Below are 20259 nucleotides of genomic sequence, written 5' to 3'. Positions count from 1 at the left end.
CCCATACAAAGTGTAGAAACATATCAAAGATCAAAGGTATAAATACGCAATCATCAATTTAATTCAATATAAGTAAAAATACAAATGATAAAATATGTATCCCATCCGAAGAAAGATCATCCAACTTTCTCTTAACGTCAGAGGTTGTCCAATTTCTATATTGATATGTGGTGGGTTGATAATCATTCCACCTGACATATAATGTTTATATTATTTCTATAGAAAAATAATTAAATCCACATCTTATTTAAATTTACATGCGAGCGAGTGAAAGGCTAGTATCCACTGGTAGAGGCCCTATTGACGACATTCGTATCTAGGCCCACACAAGGAGCAATGCGAGAGGACCATCCATGTTCTTGAAATCATACCTTGATACCTGACATAATGATCAATACATGTGTGCAAGGCATGTAGAACCCTAATCTAAACTTCATAATCTCAGAAAACTTTCGAAGCAACGATAAATACTTTCAGTGCACGGTAATTCCAAACTTGTCACTGAATAACATCATACCAAATAGCAACATTAGCTGATATTTCACACATATATTTCCTTACCCAATCGGTTAGTCAAATGTTAGCACCATTTTAGGTTCTGTGGAACCATAACAGCTTAATTCCACTTCCTCTATGGTCGTTTGGACTAGTAGCTCTACCAAATTGGTTCATGCACTCGATCTCTATCCCGCTTGTGTTGTGATCAGTTGATCCAGTCACCGAAAAACCATGATTCTGGAGTCGAAAGATCATGGCGATATCTTCTAACGTAATTGTGCACTCGCCATGTGAAAGATGAAAAATGTGCATTTCAGAACGCCATCTTTTAACTAGTGCATTCATCGTCGGATTGTGAGTCACAATCTTCCTAATATGAGATATATGATAATCCAGTTTCTCTTAATTGTTCCTCCATCTTGACATTGTATGAGTCAATTTAGTTTAAGTGTCCGTTGTATAAATTTTTTGTACTCTACAAACAATAATCATAATTAACAGTCAATAACTACTCAATTTAGTAACAGCTATAATTAATAATTACTAAATTAATATTCATATTAATTACTAACTCGTCAATTTAGTAACAACTATAATTAATAATTATTAAATCACTACAAACTCTAATAATTGATAATTAGTAAACACAATAATTACTTACTATACATGATGTCGAAGATATTTTATAACGTGGTCCTTAATACGTGTGATGTCATATTTTTCTATTTTCGTCTTTTTTAAACTATATAATAAAAAAATACCAACAATTGATGATAACTCTATTCTATTTACTAGTAATTAATTTTTTATAATCAATATTCAAAAACATATACTAAAAATTAATAATAATTCTATTTTTTCTAATAAATATGCAAAGTAAAACAAAGATTACTAAAAATGTATACTGTGCTAACAATAATAATTAACAATAATAATATTTTGAGTAAAAGAAAAATAGCTCCCTGACTTTTTTAAACGCGGACATTTTAGTCCTTCAAGATTGGAAAATACATTTCGATCCCTCACTATGTAAAACGCGTGACAATTATACCCTTCCGTCGAATTGGTGCTCGAAACGGTAACGGAGATTGCTGGCGTGGAGGAGTGGTGAGTGATGTGTTCGTTTTGGTTGCTGAAGTGGATGGAGAACAAATTGTTGGAGGACAATTTGGTCCTGATGCTCCAAAACGACGACGTATGCTGGAATGAGCCTTATTTCATCGAAATGGATCGACGAAGCAATGGCCATTGATGGAGCGATCGTCGATGATGAATGAATAGGGTTCTTCATGCACAAAACCTGGAGGGAGATCTTCATTCGTCGTGCTAGGAGGATACGAGCGAGATGGGGTTGCGCCAAAGTGCTTATGCGGCGTATATGCCATTTTGTACAAGTCAAGAACAGCAACTAACCCTAACAGAATGTTTTTCGGGTGTCCATTCTTCAAAGTAATTTACTAATTTGGCAATGGTTAGATGAGACTATAATGTGTCTAATTGGGTGATTTTCTGAAAATTTGCTCCAGGTTAAAGAACGTCACTCCCAGTTCTTCTTTGTTTGGCTTGATGAACACCTGAAAAAAATCAGAGCCATAGAGTGTGAAGCATTTGGTATTGTGGATGATGCTGAGGGAATAGAAGTTGAAGAACAGCTGTTTTGAAGGCAAGAGGTGAAAAAAATTGGAGGATTTGGAGAGGAAGCTGTTATCTATGGAAAAAGAAAAATTCATGAATTTGTGGCATGTTACTGTGATTAGTGTAATTGTTGTTATTCTTGCTGTATATTTCTTAAAGGCCTAAAGATGATTGATGTACTTGTGATATTGTAATGACAACTGCCACTGCTGGCTGTGTAATTTGATTTCTTTGATATGAGAACAGCTAAATAATATTGCAAGTCAAGTCAAGTATTATATAAGGTAGTAATTTTGCATAGATTATAACCAAACATTACACGTTAATGTATCTAAGATAACAGCATAAGTTTACAACAAAATAACAAAATAACAGCATAAGTTTGCCACAAAATAACAAAACGTCTACTTGGCTTGTAAACAGGTTTGCCAGACTTCCATAGCTAAAAAGCATTGTTCAATTGATGGTAATAACTAGGACAAAAAACAGAATTTATGGAGTTGTCTTCAGTTATTCTAATACTTGGATCCAGGAGTATGGATGAACTTGGAAATCCTTGTAGTGCCACTGCTAGCTGCTTTTAATGTCTCTTTTGATGGAGTGGTTCTTTGAGTTTGTGGTGGATTTGGTGGTCCAGCAGGTGTTGGATTTGAACTTGTTGGGGGCTTGACAATTGTTTGTTTGGGTCTGAATTTAGTGGCAGCTGCTCAGTTTCTGGGTTGGTCCATTCTTGACAACTGGGCTGGAGGCCTGAATGGAGTTTGGACTGGAAGAGCAGGTGGTGTTACTGCAGGTACTTGATGGAACATTGGTGCAGCTAATGGTGCAACCCCTGATGATGCTGGCTGCGTTGTTGTGCTGGATGGTAGTCCACCAGTATTCTCAAGGGTGACATTATTCTACAAAAGTAACCAAAATATCAAATATTCAAAGTAGTCAGGCAAAAAAAATTGATTGGCATTTAAATGTGTATGCTTAATGGTTGTCTTACAGCAGATTATTCTTGCACAGCACTAGTTTCAGCATAGTTTTCACCTTGAGATTGGTTTAGATCCTATATATTCAAAATCCAGCAATGTAAACAAAATGGACAAATTAATCCTTAAGAAAAATAAAAAATGACATTATAACTACTAACAAATTTTAAAATGTACACGGGACTTACATACCTCTAGTTGAGGTGCTGATTGTGAAAGGGGAAGCAGCACCAAGGCTTGTGAGGCATCAGCACACTTCTTAGGTTTTTTACTTTTTGGTTTTCAATTAGGGTTGCTTGGTGCTCCTTTGCAAGTCTTATAGTTATGTCCTTTCTCGTTGCACTTTCTACAGGTAACTTGAAAGCTTCTCTTCAACTTGTCTCCTGAATATGAGCCTCAGTTGGGTCCTTGTTGCGGTTGTGGACCTTTGGCTTCCCAATAGGTCGCTTGATGGGTGGTGGAGCAGGCCTAAATTGGTCAGTGACAGTCCAGAACTCCTCACTAGGAACTGGTTTTATGCAATGTGCATATGTCCTATGAATGGAATCCATACATAGCCAGGGATGGACATATTCCTGTGGCTGATCATGCCTCTTTCTGATTGCAGCAATATCATGTATACATGGCATGCCTAAAATTCACATGTAACCAATCATTACTTCAGGACAGATGAAAACAAAATCTTACAAATTGCCATGTGTTGCGCAAAAAATAAAATCTTACCAGTCAGTTGTCATATGTTGCATGAGTAGGTGTGTTTGATGAGGTCCACATCCACTTTAGTCTTTTTTCTGGTAACTTCAAATCTTTTTCTTTCATTGTCTCCCACCCACTCAGCAATCCATCTGTTGCTGGGTTTTATCAGCCTCTGTAATCATTTCTCTTGGACTGGTGCAAGCTTTTCACTATGGTGCTCTAACAGCCTAATGTGCTTGGTCATTCTCCTCATTAAGTAGCACCTAATTTCTTCACACATGGTTAAAACTGGCTTAACTCTGTACTTCACCACCTTCGCATTAAAAACTTCACACATGTTGTTAGTGAGGTTATCCACCTTAGGTCCGTGGCTGAAAAAAGCTTTAACCAAAGTTGCAGGTTCGAATTTCATCAAGTATTCCCATGCTGCCTTGTTAACCCCCTTCAGCTTCTCCATGGTCTCTTTGGACTCTGGTTCAGTTGTGCAATTAGCACACTCCCACACTATGTCTCTAATATGTATGTCTTTGAACCGGTTAATGAAGTTCTTCCACACGTGCATTACACAGTTTCGATGATGTGCTCTCGGCATTACCTCCTTTAATGTTGGTAGCGGGCCCTACATAGAGTATAATGATGCAAATAAACATTGTCAGAGGGTATAAGTCTAAAAGTTTAAAAGTGTTTAAACAGAGTCGTGCAAACATGCTAATCACTTATTACTAGCATAATCTATCTAAATAAACTATGTAAAAGTCTGACCTTTTGCTAGTCAGACATAAAGTTCCAACCGTATTGATTGGCATCACCCAAATCTTCCTGAAGCAATGTGAGGAACCATTACCATGATTTCTTAGTCTCCGATCTTGCAACACCATATGCCACTACATAGAATTGGTTGTTCGCATCCTGTGCAATTGCTGAAAGTAGTTGGCCTCCGTGGTATGTCTTTAGAAAAGCTCCATCTAGATGGATGAAAGACCTACATCCACTCTTAAAGCGTTGCTTATAGCCCTCGAAGCAGATATATATTTTGTCAAACACAGGGAGGGATTATGGAATAGGCTTCACATCAACTCTTGCTGTCGAACCCGGATTACTCTTAATTATCTCCATGCCATAGTCCCTGAGTTTCCCATACTGTTCTTTTTTATTTCCCATTATTCTCTCTTTGGACTCTTTCACTGCTCTGTAAACCATCTTCGAATGCACCACCAGGTTAAACTCTTCTCTAAGAAAGTCAATTGCCTCATTAGTTGCCATATGAGGTTGGCTTTCCATTCTCTTCTCCACTTTCTTACTGATCCAGTGTTGATCAGCAGCATTACTACCCAAGTCTCTTGCACAGGTATGCTCTGGCTTGTAAGTCTTTACTTGGAATCATAAGAGAGTCTTGTTGTATGATAAATGTGTCAGCCATGGACAATCTTCACCCCTGCATCCAACTCTCACCCTTTCCTTATCATTTTTTATCCAAAGAAGTTTCCTGCCTTCAGATATGAACATATCTCTAGCCACTTCTTTGAATCCATCAATGGTTGCAAACTTGGTTCCAATCTCAAATCTACCCTCTCTAAACCCATAATTATCATTGAACACTGGAAAGTCATGTTTGTTTCCCTCATCCTCTGACGACACTGGTGTGTGAAGATCCTCTTATCATACTCATAAATGGGTTCATCATCATCTGAATCCTCTTCATTTACATAGAGGCCGATTAAAGGCCTATCATTAGTTGCACATTAGGCACAACTTCCTTAGCAAATCTAGCAGGCCTAGTTCTTTGGGCCTTCACATTAGGCCCAGTTCCTTTGGGCTTGGCAGTGGGCCTAGTTCTTTTGGTCTTCACAGTAGGCCCATCACCTTTGGCAGCACTCCCACTTGCACTCCTTAATCCACCTCTTTTTTTACCTCCACTTGACTCTACCCATGTCCCTTCTTTCACACTGCCTTTTTTTTTGGTAGAACCTTGTCCTTTCCTTTCAGAATTCTTTTTTTCCTCTTCCCATCATCTTTCTCATCAACACTGGAATGATCCTCATCTGGAATAGTTTCCGAGCCAGCCGGAGGAGGTTTATACAGTTCATCCTCCCCACTTTTATGCCCATTATCTTCTGTAGATGGTGATGATTGAAGCTCCCTCATGATGATGTCAACATCAATAGGATCATCAAATTCTTCCGCCCCCTTTTCTGCTGCAGCATGTTCTTCCACTATCTGTGGCTTATCAACGGGATAGTCGAAGTATATGTAAAATTCATCAGTGGTTGAATTCTTGAGCTTGTTCTCTCGAAGTTCATTGATCCCTGTATCTCCTCTCAGGGCAGTCCAGCCTCAAGATCACTGCTTGTTGAGTCAAACCAATACACTGCCCTATATGATGCATATCCCAGACCCTTGAATAGTGTAACCAAATCTCCAAAATTCACAAAGTCTAAGTCCATCTTCAGAAAATTTTCAACTTTCCCACCAATATACTCAAGAGTTCCACTCGGTTTTCTACCAAAATGGCCTCCGTGATAAAAAAAAACAGGTACCACATACATATCATCCATCTGCATTATCCACAAGTACATAAATCGGAGATTAAACCCTAGATCAAGTGCCCAAAATTTTGAAATCAATTAACTCCACATAGCTTTTTCTCATTCTTTTACCGAAAAAAAAAACATGCAATCACCCCATATCACAACCCCATGCATTATATTGTCACAAACAGTTAAACAACATACATAGTCTTGATTATTACCCTTACCTCTGCAGATGATGGCAACTTCCTCTCAACACGAAGCTTGTCGTAACTTTCAACAACCACCACGTCCACCGAGCACACCACCACTTTCAACTGGAGGAAGTCGTTCTTTTTTTGGAGGGAGAATGGCGTTTGTGTTCTGATAGGATTTTCTGTAATATATGGAGTGACTTTTGGGTGTTATGGGGATTACGAAGGTTGAAATAAGGTGGGGGATGCATATGTTGTCGTTTTGGAGCATCAGGACCAAATTGTCCTCCAACAATTTGTTCCCCATCCACTTCAGCAACCAAAACGGACACATCACTCAGCACCCCTCCACGTCAGCAATCTCTGTTACCGTTTCGAGCACCAATTCGACGGAATGGCATAATTGTCACGCATTTTACATGGTGAGGGATCGAAATGTATTTTCCAATCCTGAATGACTAAAATGTCCGCGTTTAAAAAATTCATTGACCTATTTGTCTTTTACTCTAATAATTTTTTAACAAATATTTAAGTTAAAACTAAACTTAGTTAACAACATATGCTAATAATTAATAATATTGTTATTTTTCAATTAAATATTTAAAATAAATGATAATTTATTAAAAATATATCCTAAGCATTAATAAATAATAATAATAATTCTATTTTTTTAATAAATATCCAAATAAAACTAAAATTAGTAAAAATATATGCTAAAAATTATTTATAGTAATTATATTTTTTTAATAAATAATTAAAATACAAGACAAAATCCTAAAAATATGTACTAACAATTAATAATAATTTAGTTTTATTATTAAATATTTCAAATAAAACTAAAATAACTAAGAATATAAATTAATAATAATAAAAACTTCTAATATTTATGTAAAATAAAAAAATTTCTAAAAGTAAATACTAATCATAAATAATAATCAAATATAATATATTTTAATAATTTTTTAACATAAAAGTTAAATCAATAAAAAAATATATACTAAGAACTATTAAATAATTCTAATTTTTAAAAAATTTTAAAATCAAACTAAAATTACTAAAACATACTAACATTTAATTAATAATATATACTAACAACAACTAACTAAGACTAAACACCAGTACTATTTCTACATCTACAACAATAAATCCAATTTTTTAGCTAGTCCTAATCAACTAAGAACTATTTAATAAATAATAATCAACAACAAAATAATATTAATAAGTTATAAAATATTTTTTTTTTACCACTTTTAGCTTAAAAAAATTACAATAACTATCTACTATCAACAATAATAAACAAGAACTACAATACTTGTGTGTATTTAATGTAAAGTAGCTGCCCTTTTGTTCTTAGTTGTTGTGAGATGAGGGGTTTCAACTTTGTAAAAGTGATTTTAGGAGAATGGGGAGCCAATGAAGAAGAAGAAATAAGGGAAGATGTAGCTAGTTTCAGGTTAAGCTATAGTAAGGGAGAGAGTGTACACATGTTAGCCATGTAGGACAAAATGTTAACGACGTTTTGCACAAAATGACAATGCCATTTTTCTATGATCGACGTCAACATTTTCAGATTTTCTGGTACCACCTCTCACAACGATGTTAAACATGCCTCGTGGGACATTTTGGAGAGATACATTACTTTCGGCCCAATATTAAAAAAAAAAGTTCATCCTTTTGCACATGTTATTGTTAGGTTTGTTTCATGGACCTTAGTGTAACATCACAATCCAAAGACAAAAAAGACAATGGTTTTTCTATAAAAAAAACAATGGTTTTTGAGTTAGTAAATTGATAAGTTGTTTATGTGATTAATCATCTAATTTTTTTTTTAATTATAAAGGGTTTAATTGTGGGACTAAAGATATTTCTTATCATAAAGATAAATCAACCTAACTCCCATCAATAACTTTTAAAATTGATCTAATGTAGCCTATGTTAATTACATATGAAGTGCATTTGTTTATTTATTTTTCAAAAAGTCATTTTGATTGAAATTTTATTTTTATATATTTGTATAAATTTTATAAAAGTATTGAGCGTGAGTGAACCACCTTTTGTGTTGTTCTTGTTGAGAGCATGGAAAGTTGGTGGTGATAATGATAATTGTAGTGGTGAAAGTAGTGATGAGAGTTTCGACACTTTAATTTATGTAATGTCATTTACAAGATTGTTATTAATATGCTTGTCAATTGTTTGATCCCGTTTTTTTGTGATATTTTTGGTCGAATAAAATATGATTTTATTCATGGTAGAGAAACTCCTAATAACATTATCATAACTTAAGAGATGCTACACTTTATGAAACGGGCCAAATCTCGTAATAGAGTCCTTGCTTTTAAGATAGAATTAAAAGAAAATTATAACAAAGTTGATTGGAGATTTCTTAAACATACTATTGGATGTTTTGGCTTTCCAATGCACATTATCATCTTGGTTATGAATTGTATTTGATCATCTTCTCTTTTGGTGCTCAGAAAAATAGCAATAAATTGAACAACTTTGCTCTTTATAGAGGTTTTAGGCAAAAGGATCCAATGTCTCTTTACCTTTTTGTGCTCTGCATGGGGAAACTTGCATGCTTCATAGCTAAGAAAGTAGAGGATGGTTTGTAAGGAACCAGTTGTTGTCTTTAGAGGGGTCATCGGATTACTCACTTGATATTTGTTAATAATTTTATTCTCTTCTATAAAGTAAAAAAAAAATCTCGACTCCAATTGATTATGAGTGTGCTGGACACTTTTTGCAGGGACTTAGGTACGAAGGCGAATGCCCACAAGTTTAGGATGTTTTGTTCTAAAAATGTTTCGAACAAGAGGAATGATTTATTTATAGGTGTTTCTAGCATTTGTTTTACTCAAGATATAGTTAAATACTTCGGATCACTCAATCGTTCCAAAATCAGTAGGAAATCTTTCAATAATGTTCTGAATAAGATCAAGAATATATTAGTGAATTGAAAAGATGACTCTTGAATAAAGTAGGAAAGTTTTGCCTTATCAAATCAATGTCATTTTTTCAATTTCTTTGTACAACAAGATTGACGAACGTGTTCTTAATTTTTTTAACTGGAGGATTGAGTAGTTTAGGTATAAGGGACTCTTACTGTGTTAAGATATATATCTTTTTGGCAAGTTGAGCTTGCAACTTTTCCATCAATTGAAAAAATTATAGGTTCCTATCATGTTGGAAAGTATCTTTCAAGCTAAATGTAGTTAGTCAATGAAGTGTGAGTTTATGCTTCTAATATCTAGCTAGCGAAGTATAACTAAGGCATCTAAGCTCAGGGATAGTTTCAAGTGGAGCATGCATGATTTTTACTAGTTATTTTCGTATGATAAGTGGCTGTCCAATGGTCATCTCTCATATGTTTTGCCCTTTATTCACATCTCAGACATAGAGCTCATGGTTGGAGAGATAACATGTGACATCTGAACAACTCATAAACCTTTTGCTTCGAAAATCTATCGAACAGGTGTTAATGGTGTCTCGACATACGTTGGTCCACAACTTAGCCAGATTCAAAATAAATAACGCTCAACTAACACTCTACAAATATCAATGTTTAGATTTACATTACTATCTACCCGACTTCACAGAGATGGAATACAGCGACATGAGCTTGTTTAAATAAGTAACTAATTCCTACAATATTTTTTATTAATCTAGAAGAGATATCTAAACAACCTTCCTTATAAAAAAGAACAATTATCCACTATCAAAGGAACCACTTCATACAAAAGTCGGATGGCGGCACCACTTCTTCCACAGAGACGTTCTCATCAGCACCCAAAAGGAGTCTCGACCTCACATTTAGGCCCAATCTCTCAGTTTGAAGTTGTGATGCACCAACACTGACATAAACACAGGACATGATACGACAAAAGACATGCCAACATACGAATTTTAAAATCTTATAAGACACGAGGACACATAAAATATATAAAAAATATGAAGTACTTTTTAGAAAATGATAATGAAATTTTAATATTTTATAGATATTAAAACATAAATTAATTTTTAATTGTTTTCAATATCTTATTTTAATTATACGAAGTATTTAAAATATTTTTATTTTAATAAATAATATATATTATTTATAAATTTATTTAAAAAATACATGTTAAGAATAAAGGATAAAATTGGTAAAAAGTAAATAAATGATTAGTATCTATGTCCAAAAGTCCGTTAAAAAGACGCAGAAAAAGACGCAGAAGGTAAAGATAGTTGCTTATTGTAAACGTGGTTTTGGGAGCAAAATCACTTCTGTGTTCAAAGAGAAAAAAAATTTGTCAAACCAAAAGTTGAAGCTTTCAAGAAATTTAAACGTGCTTCTTCCTTTTTAACGGGTTTTCAAACACACCCTAATTAATCAAACTTATCCATTTTAATCTCTCCTAGCTATTTTTTATGTACTAATTGCCTGCTAAAATTTTAAATTATTGATATTATTATTATTTTTTATTATTTTTAAATTTAAAAAAAATACATATGTATATCTCGTTTACACGGTAAACCGATAAATCAGATATACATGTATCGCGTTCACCTGTCTTATCTTATTTACACGGTAAAAGAGATACATGTAAAATTATCTCATTTTGAAGGAAATAAAAGAGAGATATTTTTCGGTAATTATTATAATTAATTTATTTTAAAATAAAAAACACCTATTTGTATTGTATGATGTTGTAATAAAGAAAAGAAAAACATAAAGGTGAAATCTAAATCCTGCCTAGCTAGTTCACCAAAAAAAAAAAAAAAAAAATCCTGCCTAGCTATGATACCTATGTGTTGGTGCTAACTGTACCACTCACCGATCGGCGTTGGCAACAAACAAACAAATGGAAATTGCTCTCTTCTCTCCATCGTCACTCTTCTCCGAAGAAGATGATCACACTGCTACTCGTACTCTCTCTCTCACCCGTCAATTTCCGTGACAATTGCATTGCACTCCCTAATCGAGTATTATGTTTTTCCTGAATGCAGGGGAGGAAGCAATATCAGAGACTCAGGAAACCTACGTTGAGAGGAAGCACCAGTTTCCTGGAATGGTAAGGTATAAGTATGAAACTTTTCTTCTCTGGGAATGTTTAACCAGTGTTTTAGGGTTTAGGGCACTGTCTAGCAAAGCCCTTCAAAATTGCTTTGGTTACTTTGAGTTTCTTGTTGCTAGAGCAGCTATCACATTCTAATTAATACTAGTGTTGGCTTAGTCCACTTGATTCAGCACATGACAGTTTTAAATAAGATCTTAGGTTTGAGTATTCTCAATGAAATTGACTATGCTAACCGCTAGGAGAGTTTTGTAAGCCTAATGGAATTTCAATATTAATGGTTACACCAAAAAATGCTATGACCTTGCCATGGTAATGAGGAAGAATTGCTTTAATGGAAAGTTGGAATTCAGCTTGATGTGTGTTGGAAGGGTGTAAATTGAGAATGAAGTGTTATACTGTGCAAAAGATGAAAATGTTTATATCTGGTGAATCTCGATGCTCAGTTAACAGGAAATCAGGATGATGTAACCATGTCAGGTCTTCGTAATCTTGGAAAGAGCCACTGTTTACTTGGATAATCTCAGTGTCACATTGTTGTACTTTTTTTTTCAGGCTAGTTGGCCTAGTGTTTGAGAGAGATTAGATGTTCTTGGTTGGGAACTTGGGATGGGAAAAGGTTAGTAAAAGTTGTCATGATTAGGTTTCTATGTGTTACGAAGTTCTAGTCTCCTGAATTAGGCAACTGTAATGTCAACTGTCAAAAGTTACCATTACATGCTTGCAATATTATGTTTCTAGAATTTTGTTACAAAAGGAATACGGCAAATGTAATATTTCTGTCACCACGTTAACTGTAACTATTTTGTTAGCATTAGCTTGCATTGTGCTGGTCTGAGGTGCTTTAACTTTTATCCAGGAGTTGGTTGTCCGAGAATTTTCCTTTCATCAACTGAATGCAAATTTACTCTGGCCAGGGACATTTGCATTTGCAGAATGGCTAGTTCAGAACAGATCATGCATTGAAGGACGTCGTGCCATCGAGTTGGGAAGGTAGTTCAATTACTTGGATTTACTTATTTGTTTAATGCTGTAGTTATACTCAACGTGTAGAAATCTTGCTCAAAATGTTCATTGTCAAGTGGTCTTGACTTGATCTTGTTATGTTAGCAATAATCTCTACATTTGTCCATAATCACTCTTGGTTGTACTATTTTCTTTTCTAATAAGATGATTTACTGCCATCATTATGGAAATGTAATTCTATGATCATAATGACAGAGGTATGTTCCTTGTTGGGGTCTGGGGATTAAATTTATGAAACAAATTATACACTAAAGAGCTTGTGATTATCATCCTTCTTTTGGGGCTCATGTTGCTTTTCTATTGAATTTTAGTGGCACAGGTGCTTTGGCTATATTTCTCCGAAAAATGTATAATCTTGATATTACCACTTCAGACTATGCTGATCAAGAAATAGAGGATAACATAGCTCACAATTGCAGGTCAAATGAAATACCTGTCATTCCACACATAAAGCGTGAGTCATCTTTAGTTTTTAGCTACCGAGAAGGATTTCATTTAGTTCTCCTATCAATTGTAGTTTAGGTTCTTAAGTGTGATAAACAAGTATCTGTTATGCAATCTTTATCACCATGTAGTTAGCATAACTTGATCCATATGAAGAGAGATCAAAACGTGCTTGTTACCTCTTGCCATCTCCTTCATGTGGATGATATGTTTTCTTGATCATCAAACCTGAAAGCACTTGAAATTCCGTTCTTTCCATCTTTAGAAGTGAGAACCTGTATATACTATGTTAATTAAAATTTCTGGGTCATTGTCAAATCTGATTTTTTTTTCACAAGTTTTTTGGCATACCATTTAATACTCATTTTAGTTGCTCTTAAAGAAATACTAATTTGCTTGTGTTTATAGATACTTGGGGAGAAAAGTTTCCAAATACTGATCCTGACTGGGATCTGATCATTGCTAGTGATATCTTATTGTGTAAGATTCTCTCCTCCCTCTTTTTTATTTTTTCTTTCTTTTTATTTTTGATTTTATATAAAATATTACTTCATTGAAATAGTGAAATTAGCCATTATGGAGTATAGCTCAAGAATTAGTTGATACACAAGGCGGATAATGAAAACTTCTGTTTTCAGCAATAATTAATAAACATGTAAATTAGAACCCTGGAAGCACAGATACAACATATAATAATATGTATGCTAAAAAATGACATATAATTGATATAGATATATTTGCATAAATAGGTGCAATTATTAAAAATAGCAATCTCGTCTTCTCCAACTTTGTCATCTACGAACACTATAGCTTCAAGGTCAATCCAATGAATTTGAAATTTTGCAAAGGTCAAAACTGCTATCATCCATTATAATGTCCCACATATTGGAAGCTCTTTGTATATAGTTTTCACTTCTCCTTGATAGGAGTCGAAGATTAGTATATACCCAATCTTAGGCATTTAATTAATCTCCTTTTGGAATGAATATGTGATCCAATTCGTTTAAGCATAAGAAAAACTCGGTTGCATAAGAAGCTTCGGTCCTAGCTTTTGAAGAGGGGCAATAGATCCATAGTTCACCACCAAAATATTGAGTCTAATTCCCATCTATCTCCAATTGAACCAAAGTTGGAAAATACATACGAGATCCCTGAGAGAATTTAGTAGCAACTTTTTTCCTTACACTTGTTCCTCTCTGTAGAGACCTATTCATTTTGATGAGGGGCAACTCTATGTGGAACTCCTTGAAACCACTTTGCATTATAGCATTATAATATCCATGCAAATTAAAATGAATGTATATATATATATATATAGACACACACACATACAGACACGCACACTAAAATTTAATAATTTAATTAACTAGAAGCTTAATTTGGTTTAGAATGATCCATACAATGGAGTGGGGTATTGCTCTTAGTTCATCTATCAAAGTGTATGCAATAAACAATTTGTAAAATGTTGGATACTTCTATCTTTTCTTTCTTTGATGCCTATAAATAGGTGATGTTTCCTTTCCTATCAATGTACCACATATCATATAACAAATGAAGAGTGAGAGCATCAATGTTGCACTTAGAGGCATATCGTAGATTGGAGCTATGAATTAATTATGTAGTCAATTTTTTCCCACCATAAATCATCTAGGATGAAGCCTTTATAGTTGCAATTTTATATTGATCCTCTCTTTTAAGTGTTCTACTATTGGCTAAACACCATTTCTTGCAAAGTTTGTTCTGTAGTTTGAACCTTTTCAACATCTCTATGATCGATGCAAATCATGTCTTAGCAATGGGAAGAAGTTTTAGTATCACGTGCACATTAAAGATGACATATCTCATTGAATGGTTCATGATAAAAATACTATAAATGAGACATCATTCAACATCTGTAATTTCATTTTCTCTATGTTCTTTGTAGCACATATTTTTCAAGGCTAAATTCGAAGTGTGCATAACACAAGGAGTTCAAAATATATGAGCAACCAACAACTAGCAAATTTACATATAGAAGCATTATCAGTTATGAGTTGTAAAACATTCTAAACTCCTACCTCAATGAGTGCTTCTTTAATAACTGAGCTATATAATGTCTATCTTACATTCCATAGTGCCATCAATATACTTCAAGAAAATAAGACTTTCACCTGCTGACATAAAATTGATCAAAGGACTTTTGTGAATTAATCTATACATCAACAACAATGCTAACTCCTTCTAAACTCCACAAGCTTTTAATTGATTGAAGCATTCTTTCAATATTTTTGTTTTCTCCGCCGCCATCCTTGTTCGACGTTGTTGCAAAAGAAAGTAAATGTTCAAAGAATGCTTCAATAAATTAAAATTTTGTGGAGTTTAAAAGGTGTTAGCATTGTTTCTAATGGGTGAACCGAATCTCAAAAGGACCTCTCAGCAATTTTATAGCGACAATTGTGGAAGGTCTTCTTTGTTGATGACACTGTGGAATATGAAGATAGGCACTATATCACTCTCATGTAAAGAAGTAATCATCAAGGTAAGAATTCAAAATGTTGTGCAACTCAAAATCGATAATGCTTCTGTTTGTCAAGATGCTAAGTTTCTAGTTGAAGAAGATTATTCTCATATTCTTTGAACTTTCTGTGCGGTGCATATAATGAATTTAGTCTTAAGAATGTATTTGTTGCAAAGTATATTAAGAGGAATCAAGTTACATATCATTAGTGTTGTTAGATCATAGACATACATCACGATGTCTCATTTATTATAAATTTTGTCATGAATTTTCCAATGAGATTGGTCATCTTTCATGTATTTCTGCTGCTGAAGTTTCTTGCATTGGTGATGTTGAAAAGTTTCAAACTCATGAAACAAGTTCTGAAAAAATTGTGATTCAAGCCAACAGGGGAACACTTGTAGAAAAGATGATCAACAAAAAATTGCAATGATAAAAAATCTTCACTTTAGATTTACTAGGTTGGAAAAAAAAAATGATTTCATAATCAATTCACATATCCATTGTCCAATTGATGAGATGGAAATCTATGACACAAATACTTGTATTCTGTATTTGGTATATGATATATGGGACAATGGTAAAAAAATGGTGAAAGTGAATATATATCAGCTTGAAAGAAAGAAAAACAAACAAGTACTCAACATATTACAAAGTGATTTATCCTAAACTTATTGACTTATGAACTAAAAGCATGACCCTGTTTCATTGATGGCTTATGCTTTGAGCTTGAAGTAAATATGGTTCATTAATTTGTTACCTACTCAATTATATATAATATAACATGTATTAATTTTAATTTGCATAGACCTTATTGTGTATGGTGGTTTCAAGGATATCTAAACAAAGTTGCATCTCGTCAAGTAGGAGAATTTTTTTTAGAAAGGAAGAAGTGTTTAAAATTATGTTTTATTGATTTTAGGAAAGGAAGAAAATTGCTATTGAATCCTGGAATTTTTCTTTAGCTGCATATATCAATCTTGATCCAATTGAAGATATATTGGAAATAGAGCCATTACTGACATGGTTGAACTGTGGATTTTCTGCTTCTCTCCTTAATGCTAGTGCATTATGTTAAAAGACTATATTATGCATGTATAATATTGTTTACATGTTTTTTTTCTTCCTTAGCCGACCCCACCTAGAGGGACAAAGCTTTGTTGTTGTTGTTGGTTTTTTTTTTTCCTTCCTTACATGCCCCAACCCAGTGTGTCTTATATTTTTACATTTTTACAAAATTGCCATGTCCCAATATCCATGTTGCATGTTATATTCATGCTTCCTAGCAGAGTTCCATGAGTTTTCATCATTTCATGAAATATCAAGATTGGTAACTCTCAAACTAACATAGATCTAATTTAGAATTGTTTTATATCGTTTACAAAATATCATGAAATATGTTTCTCACAATTCTAAATGCTTGCAGATGTTAAACAGTATGCAAATTTGATACAAACCATTTCATTTCTTCTCAAGTGTTACAAGCCAAGGGATAGGAAAGTGGTTCCTCCACCAGAGAATGATGGTATCATGCTGTTGACACTTTCAATCAACTTGAGTTATTCAAAATGAGAAATTCTTGCATGCTCCCGGATTACATTTAATGCGTGCTCTAGTAACATTCACAATCACTCATTTTCAAAATTACATCTACAAGTTAGTAGAATATCAAGAATGTGGTTATGAATGTTCTGAGAACATGCATTAATTATGTTTTAGGAGCACATAAGTTTTTCTCCTTCAAAATTTCCTTTATTATCGAGTCTCGAATACTTGTGCTAGCAGGGGGTATAGTGTTACCATGGCCAGCCTTTTTAATGAGCTGGAGACGTCGAATCGGGAAGGAAGACGAACAGCTTTTCTTCAATGGTTGCGAGAAGGCAGGTTTGGATGTGCAGCATCTCGGATCCCGTGTATATTGCATCAAGCCTATAGATAATGATGGATGAAAAAGTAAAAATTTGATTAAAGAAACGAGTAGTAAAGCATTCTGAGGAACACATTGAGGTGGGAAGTTGGAAGGTTGGACCCTTAACAAAGTTTCCTGTGGTCATAGTGAGGTTTTTGTAGTTTAATTTGCACACCTAGCTCGTATTAACAATTTTGAAGTTTAGCTTAAGCTGAGAGTAAATCGTGTCACAGTTTATGGCTTGTCTAATTGTCATGTTCTTAGTTTTAGTTGCCATTGTTAAGATTATGTTATCCTTCCTCTTCTTTTTTGTTGCATTATGGCTAAGTTCGTATTCTGTCGACAATATGAGTCATGAGACCTTAAACATATTTGACGGGGACAACATATGTGGGTGTAAGCATAGTTTTCCTTGGTATTTTCTATTCATTCAAAGTGTTTGTTTGAGCATTATTAAATTGATAAAAAAAATATTTTTTTTAATGAAATAAGATCTTTTTTTTTTGTAGTGTGTTTGGTAAATTTTTAATAGTAAAAATAAAAGTAGTAGAAAATAAAAATATATTTTTTTTGAGAAGTTATAATTTACATATTTTTTGAAAGATTTGTTTTTTTAAAAAAAATATTTTTATTTTATTTTATTCAAATATAATTAATAGATAAAAAAATTTTTTTACATGAGATATCTAAACATAAATTATTTTTATTTTTATAAAAGATATTTTAAAAAAATATTATTAAAATTTTTTTTTTGAGAATGACGCTCAAACAAATTCAAAATAAGAAAATAAATGGATACTAACATTCTATTTTGTATTTGATAAATAAAAAAATTTGATAAATAAAAAAGGTTATTAAGATGTAATTGTAGTTTTTGAAAATTAAAAATTTCTTTAAAAATATCTAAGGAAATAGTTTTTAAAGTTAATTTATGTTTATCAAAAGAAAAATCTACTAAAATTGGACCTGATTTTTTAAAATGTTAACAAAAATATTAACAAAACTAATCTTCATTTTTTATAATGATAAAAATATCTTTAAAATATTATAAAATTTAACAAAAATAAAAAAATTATCATCATTAAAATTTTTTTTCCTTAAAAACTTATTCAAATAAGTACTTAATTTATTAAAAAATAATGTTAGGTTTAGAGTTTAAGAAATGATATTTTTTTTACAATATTTTTTTAAAAAATAAAAATATTTTAAATTTTGAATATTTTATGTAAAAATATTTTTTTTATTTATGAATTATATTTGGTGATAACAATATAAAAATATTTTTTTATTTATTACGTTTTAAAATATTTTTTAAATAAAAAGATTAACAAAACGTAAATTATAGCTTTAAAAAAATTATTTTTTAAATTTTTTTATTTTTACGAGAAAAATTTATCAAATACATTAAAAGATAAAAAAAAATTAACAACCAAATAACACCTAAATAAATTTTAACCCTCGTTAATGAAAAAAAAAAACAAGTTATTCATCAAAACCTATTTGACTTGTGTTTTTATTCTTAATTAAGCTTGCCAAGAAGAAAGAGTGTGACATGGTAATAACGAACATGTTACCATTGAAGGGAAAAGAAGGAAGCTTCGTAGAAGGTGTATATGCATGCACGTGTGGAGGCTTTTCAGTTTTCAGAACACCATGCAAGTGGTGGTGGCATGCATGCAATTGTGCATGTAAATATTTTGTGGCTGTTGGTTATTAGAACGGTGAAAGTGATGTGTGATCTTGTACTACAGCATCCAGATCAGATATTCGGATAGGGACTTCAAACTACTAGTCATATATTGAAGACAAAATGCTATACAATGATTCACTAATTAAGTCTAAACTAGGACAAGATCTGAATCATTATTTGATTATTTTCATAGCGTTTGAAAGTTGTTTAATATATAAACTTAATTGTTGCTCATATTTCTTTAAAAAAAATTATCAACTATATCTTTTATTTCTAGAAATAGGAGTCTTATTAGTCATTAATCTTAATTATAAATTGTATATGTGATTAAAAACAATGAAAATAATTATTAGAACACTTAAAATCCTGTAACACTTAAATACAAACATGATTTCGTATAATCAATGTGTATATATTTTGGATAAGCAAGTGATGATGATATTCATGAATCATGATGATAGGTATGAATTGAAGCCGAATAAGGAGTTTGAGAAGTTAGCTAAGGACATGCAACAAAGGACACATACACTGACTTGGATTGGTATGTCACTGTGTTATGTTGAGCCTCTCGAGGCTTACAAACTTAGTGACAGTGAGATAAGTACATGGGATATATATTATAGGACAAATTATTGTTAAAATTATGAAACATGGTGGCTATAATAGAAACATTGACTTTCCACCCCAAAACAAAAAGAAAATATATATGTATGTTAAGAATTAAATCAAAATTTTAACTATTATATTTTACATATTGACCAAGTAATGACCAAAAGATTCTTTTGCTAATTACTATCTAATTATCTATGTGGTTTCAAGAAATTTTATTTTCTTTAATTTTATTTACGAGATTTATTTTATTTTAATTTTATCTATTTGATTGAATAATTTATTATTTTGGACAGACGACAAACGCACATGTACCATAAAAAAAAAAAAAGAGAGACAATCGGTACATTATGGTCTACACTATTAATGCCCTTGCATTATTCCTATCTTCTGATAAAGATTATTTATTTATTATTCATCATACTTTCTCTCTGCCGTTCTGCACGTACATATGGTTGCAATTGAACTTAGGGGTGCCAATGGGTAGAGTAGGGTTTAAATC

At 32.7% G+C, this 20259-nt stretch overlaps 1 protein-coding gene across 2 annotated transcripts; it reads left to right on the top strand.

Moving 5' to 3' along the window:
- Window positions 1-11224: 11224 nt before the first annotated feature.
- Window positions 11225-17893, top strand: LOC112727986 (uncharacterized). Of its 2 annotated transcripts, none has more exons than XM_025777950.3 (7): window positions 11225-11433; window positions 11515-11579; window positions 12442-12575; window positions 12920-13062; window positions 13461-13532; window positions 16976-17074; window positions 17335-17893. In XM_025777950.3, the coding sequence occupies exons 1-7, from the start codon at window positions 11370-11372 to the stop codon at window positions 17496-17498; spliced, it is 741 nt and encodes a 246-aa protein (XP_025633735.1). In that variant the 5' UTR covers window positions 11225-11369; the 3' UTR covers window positions 17499-17893. The 2 variants fall into 2 exon arrangements, with proteins under 2 accessions (XP_025633735.1, XP_025633734.1); XM_025777949.3 differs by having other exon boundaries at window positions 17332-17893.
- The last annotated feature ends 2366 nt before the right edge of the window (window positions 17894-20259 follow it).

Source organism: Arachis hypogaea, chromosome 12 (genome assembly GCF_003086295.3).
Source record: "Arachis hypogaea cultivar Tifrunner chromosome 12, arahy.Tifrunner.gnm2.J5K5, whole genome shotgun sequence".
NCBI lineage: Eukaryota > Viridiplantae > Streptophyta > Magnoliopsida > Fabales > Fabaceae > Arachis > Arachis hypogaea.
The sequence above is the reverse complement of the archived record's forward strand: the minus strand, read 5'-3'. Positions and strand labels throughout refer to the sequence as shown.